Here is a 20,628-nt window from a genome sequence, read left to right on the forward strand (position 1 = left end):
CTTATCCTGAGATGAGATTCAACAACATGTGAATGTCAACTGTTAAGTGCTTTTTTTCGCCCTTCCCGTGATTTTTGCATAGAAATATTATCAGAAGGTTACTGAAACATCGTAGGTTCAGTTGCTGAAAGAATTATTTATTCAGATCTTTTCTTGATTCTCGCCAGATGGAAAAAATAAATTCACCCATCTCCATGCTTGTCACTTTCTTTCAATTATTTTTTATATCAACAGGTGGAATTGAATTCAATTGATCAAAATAACGGTGGGTAAATTATAAATCTTTGATATTAGTTGTTTTTTATATATAATAAAATTATTTTTTTGGTGTATTTAATTATATTATTTTTTGGTTTAAAATGATATAACTAATATTTTAATTTAACTAAATTTATAATTATAAACCACAAGTCGCAATGTAAATATCAAGACTTTTACTCTCATTATTTTCTTAATCAGACATTTTAAATATTTTTGTTTTATATTTGGAATGGACATCTTTTTTTAATTTATTCTTTTTTATCTTTATCTCTAAATTAAATTTTAATAATTTTTTAAAAGGAATTATTAAGAAATAATAATAATCTTATATTATAATTTAAATTTTTCTATCATACCTAGATTATGATCGGATGATTATATATAAAAAAGTTACACATAATACATAATCTTTTTTTTTCATAGTATAAATTCATAATATAATTGATATATTCAAATATATTTATTTATTATAAGTTAATTATAGCATAATTTGTGTATTAAAAATATTTATCTATTATAATTTTTTATTTACATAAAAAATAAACATGATAATGTAAAATCCAAGTTATAACACTAGTTAAAATAAATTGTGAAGACTTAACTATATTTAGAATATAAAATAATTATTTGATTAAACATAAATTTGATTTTTTTTATTTTATTTAAGATCATTCAAGGTAGTTTGAATCTCTTCCATGACAAAAATAAATTTAAAAGGTCTTTATTTATTGTGAAAAAATACTTTTATAATATTTTAATTTGTTTGAATATAAAAAATTAATCTAACTTATATTATTTTAGGCTTGTATAGCAGTTCTATATTGCTGTACCCTATCACTATTGAAATAATGAGAACTACTCAAAAAGTCAAAAACAATTATCTCCAAAATCCATTGTTTCACGTGGTATCAAAGTTCTTTGGTAATTTTGGCGCAGACGTTATTACCGTTTTGGTTAACATCGAGATTAAACTATTCGTCGTACTTGAGTATTTAAGCTTAACGACCAAGTTCTTGCTTTCGCATGAACTAATGCATATCAGCCAGCTTAAGATTATGACACTTAAAAACAGAGACTTTGATATAGTAGTAACATTTGAATATCACACAAAGGTCTCCTTGGTACAGAAAATCAGTATAAAATATTCGATATTTTATGGGCTTTCTTATTAATTGACGAATAACCAAAGATCTTACAATACTAACCAATAAATAGCATGAAAATAGTAGTTTGCTAGGAAAATGAATTGTTAAATTTGAGACATCTAATAACTCTAGACTATTAAGCTAGCTAGATCAAGTGTGTCCGCAATTCATAAATAACAAAGCACCGAGTATAAGATTACTGGGGAAATCGAGAGAAATAATTACCGGAGAGATTTACACCAATAGATCACAAGTCACCACACAAGAAACTTGACACCACACTTTAACCCAAAACCTTAAGGTTTAGATTTATGGATTTTTTTCTCACTCATATGGTGTTCAACTTTTTCACTTCTACGCATATAGGATTTCACCTCACGCTTGTACTCTAGCAATTTCTCCCCTAAAGTGAGTATCTTCCACATGGTAGTCTCGCCCTCGAACGGAAGTCATTATCATCCAAGAGTATAGTCATTAGAACTCACATGCTCTAGCTACATGCAGCGCCGTTCTGTCTGCGAGACACGCTACCTAAACTTACCGTCAGGAAGACTTTCGATATAAGGGATCCCCAAGGCTAAGATCTATCATTGTCATCTTACTCGTCTGAGTCGACCACCAAATCAAACCATCGATTCTAATACCAATTGTGTTGAATCTGGAGTTCCAGTAATTGGATTTCATTCCTTTTCGCTTTGCCCAACATTAGTTCATTACTAGGAGTTGAAGAACCATTAGCCCAATCCCACAACTTTGACTCAAGATATTGTAGAATTTGCGGCTGTCTTTGTTTTATCTAATTCGTTGTTCATAATATTTAGAATATCATTTGGGAGACATTTTTCTGCAGGGTTCTGTGCAGATGTTTGACAGAAACATTCAGGCCAGGAATTAGTATAGAAAGACTTCGGAGAAACACGCTTATGAGGTTCTCCAAAGTTTATTTTGAGCATGACTTTCCTAACAGCTTCCTTAAAACTAGTTGTCCGCCCATTCTCCCTATCAATGAAGATGGGAGCAAGAGATTTTCTATTAAGTGTGATAGCATGTTTGGATACCCTTTAAAACCATGGTGACTTCTTCAAAATCATTGTGTTACCATGATTTTTCCAAAGCAACTATAAATTGTTTCCCATTCAGTGATTTCATAATTGATTTTGGCTCACCTTACTATCACCCCCAAACATGCTAGTCCGAAAGCCATAATAAAGGCAATGTCCAAGGAAATTGTTGACACAGTTGCTCGGGCCATCATAAGTTGTGGCATGAACCTGCCAATTCGCTAGTGTTTTCAACAATCTCTTTAGAGTGTTCAAGAGAAGAATGATTCTCGAGGGAACAAACTTTGAAAATGGGTTCATAAATCGATCCCCACCAACAATTCTCCATCGCAAGATATATCCTGGTAGAATTGTCAAAACCCAATGCATGCAAAATAAGACCAACCTGCAATGAGAAACACATAAATGTACATTCAATCAAAACATTGGAATCATATCGTAATCTTTAACAAATTTGAAATTTGTTATCACCAGCATGCATGCAAAGGCTAGTAACTAGACCCTGTGAAACAAGTTAAAGGACAATCAAAGCAAAACCAAATTTTATCTCCTCGAGAGTCAACGGGCATTTCCCCTTCCATTATAGACAAGTCTTTTAGGTGCAAAATTTTCTTCTCGATACTTTTTCAAAATCTTTTGTTCCCCGGGTGTAAATATATCAAAGCGTCTACAATCAAATTCATATTCAACATGAGTATTTAGAAAAATAAAACATTCCATTATTTCTCTTTTTTGGGTGAGGGTTTGAGTTCATTTATCTACCGATAAAACAAATTCTTGGATCAGCACTTCCTGTACACACGAGACAAGTAGCATATCCATCACATTACATCCTTATGGCCTATACACAAGAATATCATTTAGAATCTCAAATTCTCAATTATTCTTTTTCTCCTTTATACAAATTAGTGTTTGTATTAACATTATTTAGAAACACAAGCCAACCCATTAGATCACTTGTAGCCAAAACAAGAAAGTGATCCAATAGGAGTTGAATTTAGACTACACTGTGTTTTGGTTGAACTGGGCTGATGAGTATTGGCTTTGGGATGATGAATCAGGCCAACCCTTCCACAGAACATAATTAGGGTTCATTTGAACATATTATCCACAGAACTGAGGCTGTGTCAAAATAACATTTGAGCATATTGTCCAAAAAATTGAAATAATTTCAAACTACTCATTGATGACCAAATTATTATAGTCTACCTGAAATGGTTTTATTTTCTTCTATTTGCCATTTTTTTAATTCTCTGGAATGCTTTCAACAATCTTTACGTCAACCCTCAGCGTTTTTTGATGAAATGCTCAACATCATAGATACCATGGAAAACGCTGGATGTAATAAAAAAAAAGGGCACTTATTTAAAGTAGTGTGACTTCGGTTCATCACAAATTAATAATAAATTAAGGTTAAATTACTGATTCGTTCCTTATAGTTTCATAATTTTTAATCCTTATAGTTTGAAATTGGTTTTTTTAGTCCCTATCATTTACATTTTAATTCTATTTTAATTCTTGTAATTTAAAAATATTCTTTTTAGTCTTTATAATTTATATTTTAATTTTCTTTTAGTCCTTATAATTTGAAAGTGATATTTTTAGTTCTTATAATTTATATTTTAATTACCTTTTATTCTTATTAAAAAAATATAAAAATAATTAATTACGAATTAATTATAAATTATTATTTATTCTTTTATTATAAATTATTTTACGATAAATTAGTTATGAATTACTTGTTAATATTTTTAAAATTAACTATAATTGATAATATTAGTCATATTTTGATAATAAGAACTAGAAAGGAATTAAAATATAAAATATAAGAATTAAAAAAATCAATTTTAAATTATAGAAAATAAAAGAGAATTGAAATATAAATTAGACTAAAAAAATCTTTTTTAAAATTGTAAAAATTAAAAGAGAATTAAAATATAAATTATAGAATGAAAAAAATCACTTTAAAATTATAGAGAAAAAAAATAAAAATAATCTAAGTTATAGAAATTAAATGACTAATTTAAATATAACTTAAATCACTCTCGGTACTATTATAGAAAGGGAGCCTCCACTGTGCCTCACATGCTCACCGTGAAAGCCAGCTTTGCAAACAACAAAACGCCGACGTTTAAGATTCGAAACGAAATTCAACATCGAAGGGTTATTTGAAGTGTACCTCCTCGTGGTTAAGATTCTTCTTATTCTGCGGATTCAGCGCTTTGAGTTTCAGTGGTGAAGTATGGATTGGAATGGCAGTTGCGGCTGAGAGTGGGGCAAATGCACGCCCTGCCGGCGATCTGCCAAGTGGCGGTTGCCGGTGAATTTAGGGTGGTGAGAAAAACAAAATAATTACAGAAAAAATGGCATGGACTCATCGATGGCGTTTGTTTCCTACACTCTCACCATTGCATATCTTATATCACCCATTACATTATTACACTGTGAAAAGTCCATTCCAATAATTTGCATTAAATGGAAAGTGTGCAATAACCCTGATCCATTGGGGAGAGAAATTGATATTGGTTCCTACAAAATTGCTTTTCACCCTTACCATGAATGCATAGATTATCACCCTTTTGCTTCTTCCCTTCCATGTCGGCAAACCAACTCTCCTTGCGTTACATAAATGGTTACACAGTATATATGTGATTCTGTTGTATGACATGAATTATAAAAAAACAAAATCATAATTTCATTATGTAATAATTTATGTAACGAAATCATACTTCCATTGTATTATTTTTTCCAGAAAAAAAAATGTATAAGAGAAGTTTAATTATGTTGTACATTATTCAATGGAATCATATTTTTATTATACTTTCTTAATTGATCCCTGCTATTTTTATTATACTTTCTTAATTGATCCCTACTTGAACAACATAATTATGGTTATGTTGTATACTTTTTCAACATGCCCAGTTATATAACAACGGAAACACATTTTCACTGAAGTAATAGGGGTGTGAAAAAAGAGTATAACAAAATTAAAATTTCATTATATATTACACAATGGAATTACAACTACGCTTTTTGCATTCCACTGGGTGCAGTGAAAGTGTATTTCCGTTGTGTATTATGGGAAAGGATAATTTTAAAATTTGAGAATATTGGTAGGGGCCAAAAGCAATGTGGTTGGGGTCAATAGTAACCAGGGTATTGGGCTAAGCAGTTTGGGCTTTAACTAGTTCATTGGGCCAGGCAAAAGAAAAAGGTGTAGATCTTGCTTGAGAGAAAAATTATCAAAAAAGATGGAATCATTGAAAGATACGGAAACACCTGCCATTATATGTCTCATTCTCTGTGTTTCCTAATCAAAATGTAATGTCTCAACAAAAAAAAAAAAAAAAAGAGATATAACTATTGAGAAGAGTGAAAGAATTGAAAGAGAGAAGTTTAGGAGCCCACCAACAAAGCATTTTAATGATAAATGAATCTGATCCTTACTGATTGAAATGATCACTATATTGCTTTTAAATTAAAATAACAAGGAAAAAAAGGCATCTGAATGGACAAGTGATGCTTAATTACTCATGTACAAGAAAACAACTTATCACTAACAAAATTTAGTGATGAAAATGCAATTTTTGTCACTAATATTGGATCAATAAAATTTTAGTAACTAGTTTTTATAAAAAAATACATATAAATTGATTCATCATTGAAGTTAATGATTTTTTTAGATAGGTTATATATCAAATGTATGTTTAATATCACCAAGATGAGGGGAAATAGAATTTTAAAAGGGAATAATAGGTTTAGTGATGATTATGAATATTTTTTATTTTAAGCTCTTAACAATCGAAAGTTAAATTTAGCTATGGTTAAAAGTTAAGTGAACTTACTTAAAGAAATTAAGTTCTCTAACTTTTTTTTTCCTATTCATAAGGCTTGAAAATATGTTATTTAAAAGAAATCATACTTTTTGCAATAAACTTTAGTTAAGTGACAAACTGATAATTATTATTATTTTCTCAATTATTATTAGCCTCTCTTTTTTTACTTGCTTAACGATTAAAATTTATTTTTTCATTATATTTTTATTTTACTAGACATCCTTCCTTTTATACAACATTGTACATACAATCTAAGCCACAAAGCTAACGCATGAAAAGGGATGGTTCAATTTGTGGATGGAGTGTGATTTATTATGTGTGGTTAAAGCTTTCACTAATGTTAATTTTGTTTCTTAGAAATTGAGAAATAGATAGATAAATTGCTTAGCTATAACAAAGAAAGATAAATTTCTACTTGGTCAGTACATGGAAACCATCATTTAACGACGGACCAAAACAATGACAAAATTTGATAAATCAGTCACTATTTAGATCATGACTGAACTAACAACTAAAAAGTAACTGAATAAAAAATTCAAGTGGCTAAACCGTAAACAACCGAGATTCGTGTAGGTCATTAGTGACAAATCCATCTCTATGATAATACAAGTACACAACAACCGAATAGTGTAATGGCCCGCCATTAAATAGTATAGTCTCTAATTTGGTCGCTAATTTCTCTGTATTACCACAAAACATAGAAATAAAAAATAAATTACACTAGGTATTTGTTTATTTTAGAGTTGCGAAGTATTGTAAATTTATTTTTATTTTATGTTTATAAAATCTAATTATTAATAAATTTATTTTAAAAAAAACAAAATAACACAATAAATAATAAACTAAAAGTATAATATTGTTAAAATTATTTCTTAGAAAATAGTGCAAATAGACTTGTCTCTTATGCTACTACATTTCAAGGGCTTTGCTTGTATGATTCAATCCCGAGTAATTTCAACAGAGTTCAATAAGAATATAATTAGGCTCCCTAATTATTGGTTCAAATGTGCTATCTCATAGGTTTGGTCAATGTTCCACATGCTTTTAATTTGTACGTGTTGATCCTCTTTTCTTTTCTTAATATATAATACTTCTTTGGGTGGTTCAAGTGATGATAGTGGTTGGGGTGCTAACCTAGTGGGTTGAGATCCCTTTAATTATTGTGATACTTTTTCCTGTCGTTATTCTTTTTGCCTAAAAAAATGTATACTTATTAATTTAATCTACTTTAGAAAATAAATTTATTTTACTAGTTTTCTTAAAAATTTAAAAAACAATTATTTTTCCAATATAATCTTAAGCAGTATACACTTATTTTTATTGGATACCATACATTACAATTTTGATCCTTCATTTTTATTTTTATTTCACTTTAGTTTGGTCCCTTAAGACCAACAAGCATGTTTCACTTTAGTTTAGCAAAGTTTTTGTTGTTAGACTAAATTAATTTTTCTATCAGTTTTAGCAAATTAATTTAGTCAACTTGATAATAATGTCATGACCATTAGATATGTCACATCAAACGAACATTTAACAAGTTAGTTAAGATTAATATTGATAGTGAAAAAAAAAAACTAATGAACGAATCATTTTGGCACGAGACACTTTAAAAAAAAAAAAAAAAAAGCAAAGTAAAGTTTTTACTTTTTAAACATATATAAAAATATGAAATTGAAATAAAAGAAAATCGACCAAAGACTAAAATTAAATTTTAACCATGTTTATTGAAATACTAGAATATTATCAGAAAAAACAACAACTTTCCAGTGGCTCAGACAACAAAAGTACGTATCCAAATCAAAATCATTTAAAATAAGACAGAATTTAACTGAAACGACTTAGGTATTTTTAGCACTATCCATTAATTAAAATTAAATTTCACTTTAATAATTAATACTAGTAATTAACAGTAATATTGATATCCAACTTTGGTGTACGATCATACATGTCAAACTTTTAAGGATCCTTGTGATAGAATAAAAAAATAATTTAGATAACAAATTTAAATCAAAATAAAGTATAAAAATATAAATTTCATTTCATTTTATTTTCATTTTTTTTCTTTCAACTCAAACAAACATATCCTAATTTCAATTAAAGTTTAAACATAGCACCGTTAAATTTTGGGCTGTCATGAAGGTGTGTTCCACTTCCATCTCTTGCAACGTGACCCATGCAACGTGTCGACCCTCCAAAGGATCCTCGTCTTTTTCCCACGACACAAACGAATGGTTAACTAGGTTACAAACTAGAACAGCCACTGGGTTTCTGAAACGTGGCCATGCTAACTGTGAGTGGACGAAATTAATAACTTCCTATAGTTCTAGTGCAGTAGTAGTATATATTATTATAAATTTTCATAAAGGAGAAAGTTGAAAACTTGACTTGATTGAATTGACCTCGTGTCTGTGAAATGGCAATCCACAAACGGACGTAGACTAACCGCAATGAGAAATGGGAAGCATGGCCTGAAAATTTTCGATGGCTATGTTGATTGAAAACGAAGCTTATGGTCAAAATCCTATGTACGCTGCTCGACACGTGTATCGGTGTTTTCTTTTCATAATTTCATATCTTCATAAGGACTATAATTGCTTGATGTTGTCTTCACAACAACCACAGACTTTATTTGGATTTGGTGCAATAAAAACAATCATATATATAGGGTGCGTTTCTTTTGTAAGAGAGAAATAATATATAATCATATAGGATGTGTTTGTTTCGTAGAAGAGAAATAATATATATATATATATATATATATATATATATATATATATATATATATATATATATATATAAATTGATTTTATTATGCGGAACTCATATTTTATGTTTTATTTCAATTTAAAAAATTTCTATTTTTCTATTTTTTTCTTTAAACCAAACACACTCGTAGTTGATGAAATATGCACGGCTCAATTTCTATTTAAGCGGTTCAAATTCAGCCACGTACATTTTAAAAAAATAAATAAAATAAAAAATCAAATATAAAAAGAAAGATAAAAGAATGATCTTAACTTATATATATTGAAAATTCGATTTCAGCAATATATGTTGAAAATTCTTTTTAACTAATAGTAGTAGTATATGTTTAATTGAGATCTCACCCTATAAAGAGTGGGGAGAGTGTATAACTTAAGTTATGTATTTTAATTTATAATATAAATTTTAAAATTTCAAAAGTGTATTTATTAGTAAGTTTTTAAACTCTCACTATCTATATATATATCGAACTCAATTTTACTATTCTTGAGTATCGATCAAATAGCAAGACAAGAAATAAGGGAGAAAAGAAAAGGGTGGTCAACGTGAAAATAGAGGGAGCATGTGGAATGGTTGTGGTCACTATTATATATTCAGTCTCTTAGGCTTGTGCATGTGCCTTTCTTTCTTTTTATCCTTTATATATGTATATATTATTATCTGCAATATAATTAAAGAGAGAAGTAACATAACATCAAGGTGCAGAGAGAGGAATTGAAGCTAGCATGGGAAGAGGTAAGGTGGTTCTGGAGAGAATACAGAATAAGATCAATCGCCAAGTAACCTTCTCAAAGCGCAGAAATGGTTTGCTGAAGAAAGCCTTCGAGCTATCTGTGCTATGCGATGCTGAAATCGCTCTTATCATCTTCTCCAGCCGTGGCAAGCTTTTTCAATACAGTAGCACTGAGTATTTTTCTTCCCTCATCTTATATATTCCCAGGTTTTTGTTTTTCAACATACATTGCTGCTTTGCTTGGGTTGTCTTTTGGGTATTATATACATATATATTGGGAGCTCTAGAAATAGTATTTTCGTATTAAAATAAGCTTTTAACTCATATAATAACTTGGTAGCTGTGCAGATCTGTTAGTCCCTTACTTCCTTTTAATTAAAAATAAAAAGAACATAGTACCGTTTCCCTTTTCTTTTAAACATATTTTACTCATAAATATCATTACTAGTATTCAAGCTTTACCAATTTCTTTTTACTAGTATTCAAGTGTCACTGCCCAATCTGATTTGTTTGTTTATTAGAATGAAACTATGATTATCCAGCTTGTTAAAATTTAATTATTTGTTTAAGAATAAATATTTTCTTATAAAATTGAAACTAAATAACTAATACTATTATTTTAATGTTAATCCTTAAAAAAACCTTTAGAGGTGTGGTAATTCTTTGTTTGAATTAGCGGTGTTGCTTTTGGTAGGTTTAGATTGTGTCGTCATAGAGAAACAGTAAAGCCTCTATTTCAGTATTCTGGCCAATTTTTTTCTTCAAGTCCCAAAGACCAAACCATTAGGATAAGTATAGGTCATTCGTGTAGGGTAAAGGCTCTTTTGTTTGGGGATGGAGTAGCTAGTCACTGACTGTAGGTACAAGACACACAGCTTCCTTCCTTCTTTTTTTTTTCTTTTTTTTTTTTACCCTTTTTAACTTAAGGGTTATTTCGTAACTGAGTTTTCATATTCATATATTCATTTTTTCTTCTATCTCACTTCCATCCTATTTTTTTTTCATATTTCTCTCTTTATTTTTCATCACATAATTTATTATATATTTATCATTTGCTCTCTCTCTTTTTTTTTTCCCTATCTTCCTTCCACCTATACACCAAAAAATAGGATGTATATATTGTTTTTTCTTCTTCTTGTAATTGGCCCATTCATAATCATAAAATAATGATTCAACATTAATTCATGTTTTGTTTCAAATAGTTAAAACCGGATAGGAAGCAACTGAAAAACTCTTAATTGATTCTTTAATAATAATAATAATAATAATAATAATAATAATAATAATAATAATTTTATTATTAGCTAGGTCTCCCTGTAAATCTACATGTAAAACTGTGTAGACTGAGACAGATAAATTCCAATATTTCTTTTAGTACTAAAATAATATCCTCAAACTTCTTAACAAAAAGACTGGATTTTAATTAAATAATTACTATGTAGTTAGTTTATGTTAGGGTCTCGAGCTCAAATATTTTAGAGAGCATATAAGATTAGAATTATCAAAGAGGTCCTGATATAAGGATCCAAATATCCAATGGGTGTAGCATGCAAGAAAAAAACGGGGGGAAAAGATATCTCTTTTAAAAAGAAACAATATCATAACATAGATGAAATCATCTAGCTAAATTAAGCTGATCGAGCATGTTTATCTACGGGTTAATATATAATAACGTTGCACCATTTTCATCAATCATCACCTAATTACTTAAGGATAATAACGATCCTACACGTCTACACCCAACTAAAGAGCCCAAACGAAAAGTGGATTTGTCTGAAAAAGAAAAAGGTTCGAGAAGTTTTATTCTTATGAATAATTATAAAAATATGTTTTACTTTTATTTTATTTTCAATTTACAAATATTTGTATAATAAATTATGAAAATAATGAAATCTTATTTTTATTATTTTTCTATAAATATATAAAAATAAGAAAGAAATTGAAAATAAAGTGACAATAATTACGAAAATAAAAAATGAAACAAAATGATTTTTTTTACCAAATCGAAAATCCTAAACTAAAAAAATTGGGATGTGGAGCATATTATTAAATTTCATTGCTAAAGTCTCTTTTCCCCTTATCGAGCTTGACTTGGGCTAGAACAGTCTGCAAGTGGTAACAATTTAAAAGTTTAGAATTCTTAAAAGAAAAAACAAATCTTAAAGCTACACATCCTCTCATGACCTCTATTAACCTATCATTGTATCCCGATCTTATCTTATTTCTTCATAATAATGAATCGAATAATCACACTTTTGTTCTAAACAAAACAGATGTTGAACTAAGTTAAAGTTGACATGACTGGTGCGCTTGTATAACATTTTTTAAAATACTGTCCCAAGATATATTCGTTATATCTATTTCTGATTTGCCTTCCGCATTCCCCATTTGAAATACTTTTCATTAAATATTTATGAAATTCTAAAGTTCTTTAGGAAACAACTTTTAAATAGTGTTTCAATCAAACGTAACATTGCTTTGTGTTATTTTTAATTTTTTACAGTTTGCTCACAAAAATTTTATTTGGATGCCGAAATTTTGATGTGATATTTACATAATTCTAAAACCTCTATATATAGGGATTAAATGATTTTTTTTCCCTTTCACACAACTAATTCTCTATAACACTTGGCGTAAGGAATTATTATAAATAAGCATTAGCATTACTATTTAGCTTATAATTTTTTTCTCATCACCACAGTCCACAGATCATGTTTTCTCTCATCCTTTCTTTTTTATCTTTCTCTTCCTTCCACTTTCATTCAGGCCATTTTGGTATATACACTTATAAGCACTCAAAACACACAATTTAGCACCTGCTACATTTAGAAATCCTTGTCTCTTAAATGGTTATTTTCATGATAATATATGAACACAAGAAGCACCCGTTAGCAATCTTCAACTGACTAGCTAGTTGAATCATGGATCAGTTTAGTTAAACTTAAAACAAGAGATTATTGAAAAATAAAACTAGTCTCAGTTCTCACATTGATGTGGTTAAGAACAAATAATATCATATTATATAATAAAGAGATAAATAAGTCCAAAGTGTCTTAAGCATTTAGAATTAGAACAAACTAACAAGCATTCCTCTTGCCCAAATGAAGAAATCATGCAGAACCGATCATTGTTGCTACGTTTACTATTCTACTAAGCATTATATCATGATCTACTGAAACCAATAATTAATGTTACTTGTTCATTCTTTTCAGCATTAACAGAATCATTGATAAGTATCGTCAATGCTGCTTCAACATGTCTCAGACTGGCGACGTAACTGAACATCAATCGGAGCAGGTTTTCTCTACTAATTTTAATTCTCCATATTAGTATTGTCTTCTAAAAAAATAGAGGAAAAAGAAAATTAGAAATCTTGAAGCTAATTTTCAGTTACTCATGATAGCAATCGTTTGATATGACTGTGCATATTCTACTTTAATTTATTTACAAAATTTTGTTTCTAGCAATTTACGCTTTTATAACGTTGCACATTGCAGTGCTTATACCAGGAGCTTTTGATATTAAGAGTCAAGCATGAATCACTCCAGCGGACTCAAAGGTAAAAAAAAATTTGGTCAAGTCCAAGTTATACATAGTGGACCCTCTAATTTATTTTGTTTCTCTTTGTTGTTTAATTTGAAGGAATCTTCTGGGAGAAGAACTAGAGCCACTTAGCATGAAAGAATTGCATAGTTTAGAGAAACAGCTGGATAGAACGCTTGGACAAGCTCGGAAGCACCTAGTACGTACTAATTGACACTTATTTTGAGTATATTATTAATGAACATATAAACTCTAATTGAAACATGCCTATGAAATACAAAAGAGACAAGTGCTCTTGATAAGAAACTAGACTATTTAAGGATTAATCTTAATTATGTTTACATTTTCCTTCTACTCACTTTGATCCAAATGGTGGTATATAAATTAAATTAGTTGGACACTACTACTTTTCCAACTTCTGTACATTTTTTTGGTAGACATCTGTGCCTGTATCCTTAATTTTTTTTCTTTTGTATTCCGAATTTCTATATATATGCATGCTGCTAAATTCGCGCAAGAGAATTAAAGAAGGCTCAACTTAAAATCTTATACAAATGAGACATAATAATGTATGGATGTTTAATTTCTTCTTAATCGTCCGACAATGACACTCTATAGATGATATCTAACAGCCATATATGATCCTGCCTTTTAATTGCAGACGCAGAAGCTGATATCACGAATTGACGAATTACATGGAAAGGTATGCAATTAATTTTTTTTTTCAACCTTGACCAAGCCTAATTCTATTTTTATACTCCACTTAATTTGTATATAGGTTTGGGTACCCTTGGATTTTGAGATGGTCTCTTTTGAGATTGTGTTTACCATTGGTATATATATTTGGGTATCCTTTGTACCCTACAATATTAATATATTCTTTAATTGGTTGATTAAGAAAAAAAAAAACACTCCTCAAAATTCATTCATGTGTATCTTTCATTTCTTTCCAAATTCATCCATGATTTCATAGCACTTAAACTTTAATAGATAAATAAAAAATCCAAACTAAATTTTGTTAAAGAACTTTGAGGACAAGGTTAAGTGAACTGGATGATAATAATAGAATGAATTTAGGAGATACAAATAGATGACTTGTATAGAATAGATAATTTAGATATTATCTTTTTGATATTATTTAGTTTTATTTTATTTTTCCAAAATATTAGACGACAACACATGTATAGTCATTTATTATGATTATTATATAATGTAAAGTTTGCATTCTATGGATGTATCAAATGAAAAATCAAAGTTATTATTATTTTATAGTTTTATTATAACTCTTAATGGTGTTTTTTTAGAGTAGAAATTGAATAGCTTCTTGCATCCTAACATAATTCCTGTACGTTGTGAGGCTCACTATGTTGTGATGCATACCAAAACAAAAATAAGTGCAATTTATTTTTTCTTCTTTGATGTGAAACACTTTTAATAATTACATCATTAATTCTCATTATCTACATAATGGCAGGTGCACAACCTGGAGCAGGTTAACAAGCATTTGGAATCTCAGGTTTTCCATTAAATAATTAATCATGCCAATATTTATAGTAGAAGAATACTATCAAATTGGAATAGTATATGTGATATGGCTTTTTTTTTTTTTAATGTGCATTTTCAACCTTTTATATTCCAGGAAAGAGGTAAATGCACCCAGACTTGTGAAGGTTCTGCTAATAGTCATATTCGACTGCAAGATGCACAAGTCAATCAATTTGAATCTGAAACAACAGGGTGTGTACTTCATTTTTCTCTAGTCTTATTACCTTTTAAATACGTAAATTATGGATCATTCATCATGCATGCACATATGATACATACGGAAATTGTGCAAGCAAGCAAGCATTTTTTTTAATGCAAAGACTTTAATTAATTCAGAGACACGAGGAATTAGGGCAAAAGGAGAGGGAGAACATGCAAAATTAATTACGGTAGAATATCACGAGACCTATATAAGAAAATGGCCAATCTTAAGTTAGCTTAAAGTGATAAATTACCCTAGTATTGTAAGAATTGAAGTACTTTAACTATTTGCATTACAAATGTGTGGTATCTACCTATCAATATATATTTATATTGGTGTACAATATAGTAGCAATGAAGTTTGAATTTAGGATGTCATACAAAAATTACTCAATTTTTTACTACTAGACTGACCTAATAGATTATTAGATTATAAGGCAGTAATTTATCAATTAGTAATTTATCAATTGAATTTATCAATTAGGTGATCATATATAGATACAAGTTGATCTTTATATGGATGATATATAAATTTTATTAATATTATACCGAAGTCACAATTTATTTATTAAAGTTTATATGATTTTAGTATCCCTATATATCATTATGGATTCCTACATAATGAAACGAAAAGACTAATAACTATGCTTGATTTAAAAATATAGATATATTTTTTGTTGCAGTTCGTTTCGGCTTCAGCAAGAGCAGACTACTGCTTCAAAAGGAAAAGAAAGCAGTCACAATATAAATATATTGCGTCTTTGAATGTTCATATAGTTAGTATATATTGTTCGTGGTCGTGTGTATATCCATCAAATATATAGTTCCAACTCTCAAAATTCTAGCTATAGTTGAGGGTCCATTGATGAAACTTTGATTTAGTGTATGTTTGATTGAAGATATTTTAAGGAAATAATATTAATAGTTTTATTTTTATCCATTTCTTAGTGTTATGAATTATAGTCGGAAAGTAGTTTTTTGTTGGTAGGTCAGTGTGTGGCTTCAATTGCAGCATTGTAGCCAAGCCAATGGTAGATATATATTAAAATCTGTTTAATCTTGCATTTTACATTACATTTTCAAAACAGCCTTTCTTCTCTCGATGTTGAAACTTGAAAGAAGATCCGTGAACATGCACGGGGCTCTTGCTGCCAAGCTAGCTTCAAAACCCCATTGCAATTCGCCAACAAAGACTTGCTTGGTGCATTCTTAATTTGTTATTTTGATGTAAAAGCTGAAAATGAAATTTCTCAAATATAGTTGTTTTTATAGGAAGAAAAAATTGTTTAGTGTGTGTTTGGAGTAGCTATTGAAATTTTCTAAAAAAACCTTTTTTTTTTAAAAAAAAATTATCTTCACTCTTCATGCATTTGAAAATTTAAAGCTTATGTTTATTTTTTTAACAACTTTTCTCTACTAAAAAATGTTATCCCCAAATTTCTCTACAACAACTTTTTTTTCTTTTTCAGCTACAAGCATATCCTTTTTTGCAATTTATTATATAAAAACTATTTTTTTAATTTTATTTAAATGAAATTAATTATCTTAAAATAATTTTCAACAAAGTTATTCAAACAAACAAAAAATTCTAATTACAATTGATTATAACAATAATCGAATATTGAAATAATATAATTTTCACAGCTATCCTTGGACAATTATGAAAATTAGATTATTTTAATAATATATTCTACGTATAAATGATTATAATCGGAATCAATTTACATAAATTTGTTAAGAAAATGATTTTAAGTAGGATAATATAAAAAGAAAACGAGACCAAATTTCGCAAATACTATTTATACTTCACACGGTATGTTTTTTTCTTAGTATAAGATAAAGTGTATATTACATTATATTTTGTAGAAAAAATGTCTATATATTAAATACTAATTTATTTCTTTTACTATTTCATCCAACCAAATAAATAAATAAATAACCAACACCTGGTCATGGTCCCATAGAGACTCTAATGACATATTACGAATAAAAAAATTAAGTAAAGACAAAATAAAAATGATTAAAATATTACAGCATTAACGCATGTTATGCATCTAATAATCTAACTTATGCACATGAGAGCCAGAAATGCTTTCTTCCTTCTGCGCTTGGAATATCTATGACGACGACAAACAGAACGAGACAGAATTTGATCTACGACTGGTGTTGATTTAATTAACAAACTTTAAGATTTAATTCTTCTTCCTTTAAAAAAAATCCAATTCCTAACAGACGTATTAACGTAGATTTTATAATTAAAATTAATTTAAATACATATTTAATTATGTTCAAGGTTTTAAATTTGAACGTAAAAGAGAAAAGGTTTTAAATTTAGTTTTAGTAACATTCTGTTATTACATATTTTAATGGAATAAAATGTCATTTTAATTAATAAAAAAATGGTGTCGATCACATTAATCTTTTAAAGATCAAAATCACAATTTGTTTAAATAATTTTTTTTATTAATTTAATTTTTATATCAATTTAGTTTCTAAATATAAGTAAATCGATTGGCATTTTTATTTTTAAGAATAAAAAATAATAATTTTCATCTTTAAAATTTTATATATTAAACTTCAAAATTTTCAGGTATCAAACCGATATCGATTTAATTCTAGTTCAAATTGGAAAGCCTGGGATTCCTATTTGAGAATTTTCTCTCTCTCTATATATACCGATTTTAAGATTCCTACAATTGCAAAAAGCACAGTGGAGAATTAAGATTTCTCTTCCCTAGTTTAGTGGCTTCAAGTCGATCGGTGCAGATGGTACCACAAATTAGCTGTTTCTACTCCCTATCGATAATGACAAACATAAAGAAATGTTTATGCACGAATGTAATCTGATCATAATTATTAACCATTTTCTGCAACGACTCCTTTCATGCTTTTCATTGGTTTCAAATCGAACAAGGGATGAAAGTATAAGCAGAGGAAGGTTTGGTAAAGAATACATCTAGATGCAATTCTCCAAAGAGAAAATGATAGCGACACACACGCTCTTGTACTTTCTTCTCAAGGTATTTGTTCCTACACTATACCTATTTCTATAAATTTTTGCTGCTAATTGCTCATACTTGTTCTTTTATCCATTAAATGGACAAGTACTCTGTCCATTATGACTATTTTTTTATGAGTACTCATGATCCATTACATTGTCATCATCCTTACACTGTCATCCTTCTTAAATGTCGAGTTCATTATTTTAAATGTTATTTATAAACCTTAAAAATTGTTCAGATTAGAAACAAAATATCTGGCTGACAAATTTAACTTGTAAATGTTGTCAATGTACTTTCCTTTATTGAAAAAATATGAAAAATCGACAAATCCACCTTATCCAGATTTTGTCATCCAGAAATAATGTGTGACAATTTTACTGATTGAAGATTTATTGTCGACAATGTATGACGAATTTAATCAGTGGAGATGATTTGTCATTGGCAACAATAGATCAATTCACTTAGAATTAATTGGATAACATGACAATCATACTTTTTGTGTTTGCTAGATGACAAAGTTTGGATATGGTTGGCTTACATTTCTAAGGTTGGCTTACATTGTTGGTTGTAAATCTTCAACTAACAAATTTGTCTTGCATTATCAATAAAGTTAACACAATCTATTATAATTTAATTATATTTTTGTGTCAAGGTTATTTTTTCCGTCTTTATGCCTTTTTTTTTGGCATTCAACAGGACCACCAAAGGCTCAAAGAGAAAATTACATCAAAATAAACACAGGATGTTGTTCAAACATCACAAAGTCCTCCTCTAAATTACATGCCATGGGCACTAAAGCATCAACACAATGCTTACCTTCCCTGTAATTATGCGAAACACGAACCCTCCAATTATCCTTAATGAAACGACGGGTCTCTAGAATGAATTGTCACCCCTATGCACAACCATCCTTTTCACTACGTCTTCAGAGTCTATTCGAAGATCCACAGGATCTAACCCTTTTGATTTGGCCAGACGGAGACCTTTATAAATCTCCCACAACTCAATCAGGAAGGGACTTAATCTTTGGCATAAAGTTTTACTCCTAATTTTGAGCGGGCTAGTGCCTTAATGCACAAGTGTTTTGTGTAATTTGATTAGAAATTCTCTTTCTTCCCCCTCTTTATATACAATGGATGTTTTAAAAGAAAAATTTTCTTATTAAGAATTTTTTTATTTTGACAAATTCTTATTATGAGAAATTAAAACTAATAACTTGGGTCATATAACTATGTAGTATACATGCATGATTAAAATTAAAAACTAAGTTAGTAATCACACGAATCACTTAAAAGAGTTATATATATTTTTTTTTTCTTAATCTTTGATGATTTAAATATGATTTAAGAGTTTATATTCATAGATCTTTATTTTGTCACACTAAAAACTTGTAAGTGATAACAAATGTAATACCACATTAAAGATTTTAGTGATGTTAATAGCCTTATAAGTAGTTAACTATGTTTAAAAATATAAATAATATATTATCTAATACATTCTCTATTATTTATCAGAAGCTATCGAAATTTCTGAAAATGCAAGTAAGAATCATTATTTTTTTTCGTCTCAATATAATTATCATTGTAGATTTTTTATATATAAATCAAGAAAAACTAACAAATAAATGAAAAAAGTAACAATTTTATCAAATTAACTTTATTACTATCACTTTTCTTTGTTGGAAACAATACAACACAATAATAGTTATCAGGGGTATAACGTAGAAAAATGTAATTAATACTACTACATTGAAAACTAAAATTACAATTATTTTAAGATATATTTTTTCCCTTATACGACAATTATTTATTTTGAGAAAATAATAAAAAATATACCCACCGAAATTTGTAACTTCAATTAATAGTAAAAATGTGTTAAAAAAAGTGTGATGAAGAAATGCATTATTTAGTATGTTAACATTTGTTATTAGTAGTTAGGTACATCAGTTTTAAGGTTATGTATAATCGGTTCTTGTACAAAATATGATCCCTCCTTTTACTTTATAAATATTCTTCAGAATTCTTGTAATGCAATCTTTACGCAGAGAATGTTAGGCCTTAAAACTACTGATTAAGATTTAGACAAAGGTAGTTAATTTATTGACTTCTCTTAAGATATCATTAAATAACATAAAAATCTCTTTCTAGTTTGACTAATATTGCAGTATGGATATTACAATCTTCCTCATGAGCCATAGGCAAATAATATAAAAACATATTTTTCTTACTTTTGTGAACAATTTAGATAGAGATAAAAATATACAAATAAAAAGGAAATGGATTATAAAAGATGTACTCTTTTAATGAATAAAAATATAAAATTTTCTATTTACTTATTTAAATGAGTGAATAAAGTTTTCGTTAACTTCATTTAAGGATAATATTAATAAACCATCTAATCCAATATAAACAATAAATATTTAATAAATAAAGATCGTAAAAAAATAGATTCTTTTATTAATTATTATTAGATTAGAAAAGATTTTTTTTCAATCCGATCTTAAAATTTAGTCTAATTCAATTCAAACTATTTTCTGTT

The 20,628-nt window shown here is 28.4% G+C and overlaps 1 protein-coding gene across 1 annotated transcript; it reads left to right on the plus strand.

Moving 5' to 3' along the window:
- Positions 1-9,361: 9,361 nt before the first annotated feature.
- Positions 9,362-16,028, plus strand: LOC100778860 (MADS-box transcription factor 17). The gene is made up of 8 exons (XM_003556034.5): positions 9,362-9,973; positions 13,012-13,096; positions 13,297-13,358; positions 13,442-13,541; positions 14,004-14,045; positions 14,817-14,858; positions 14,982-15,079; positions 15,772-16,028. Exons 1-8 carry the CDS (start codon positions 9,792-9,794, stop codon positions 15,851-15,853), a joined length of 693 nt encoding a protein of 230 aa, XP_003556082.1. The 5' UTR covers positions 9,362-9,791; the 3' UTR covers positions 15,854-16,028.
- The last annotated feature ends 4,600 nt before the right edge of the window (positions 16,029-20,628 follow it).

This window comes from Glycine max, chromosome 20, assembly GCF_000004515.6.
Source record: "Glycine max cultivar Williams 82 chromosome 20, Glycine_max_v4.0, whole genome shotgun sequence".
Classification (NCBI taxonomy): Eukaryota; Viridiplantae; Streptophyta; class Magnoliopsida; order Fabales; family Fabaceae; genus Glycine; species Glycine max.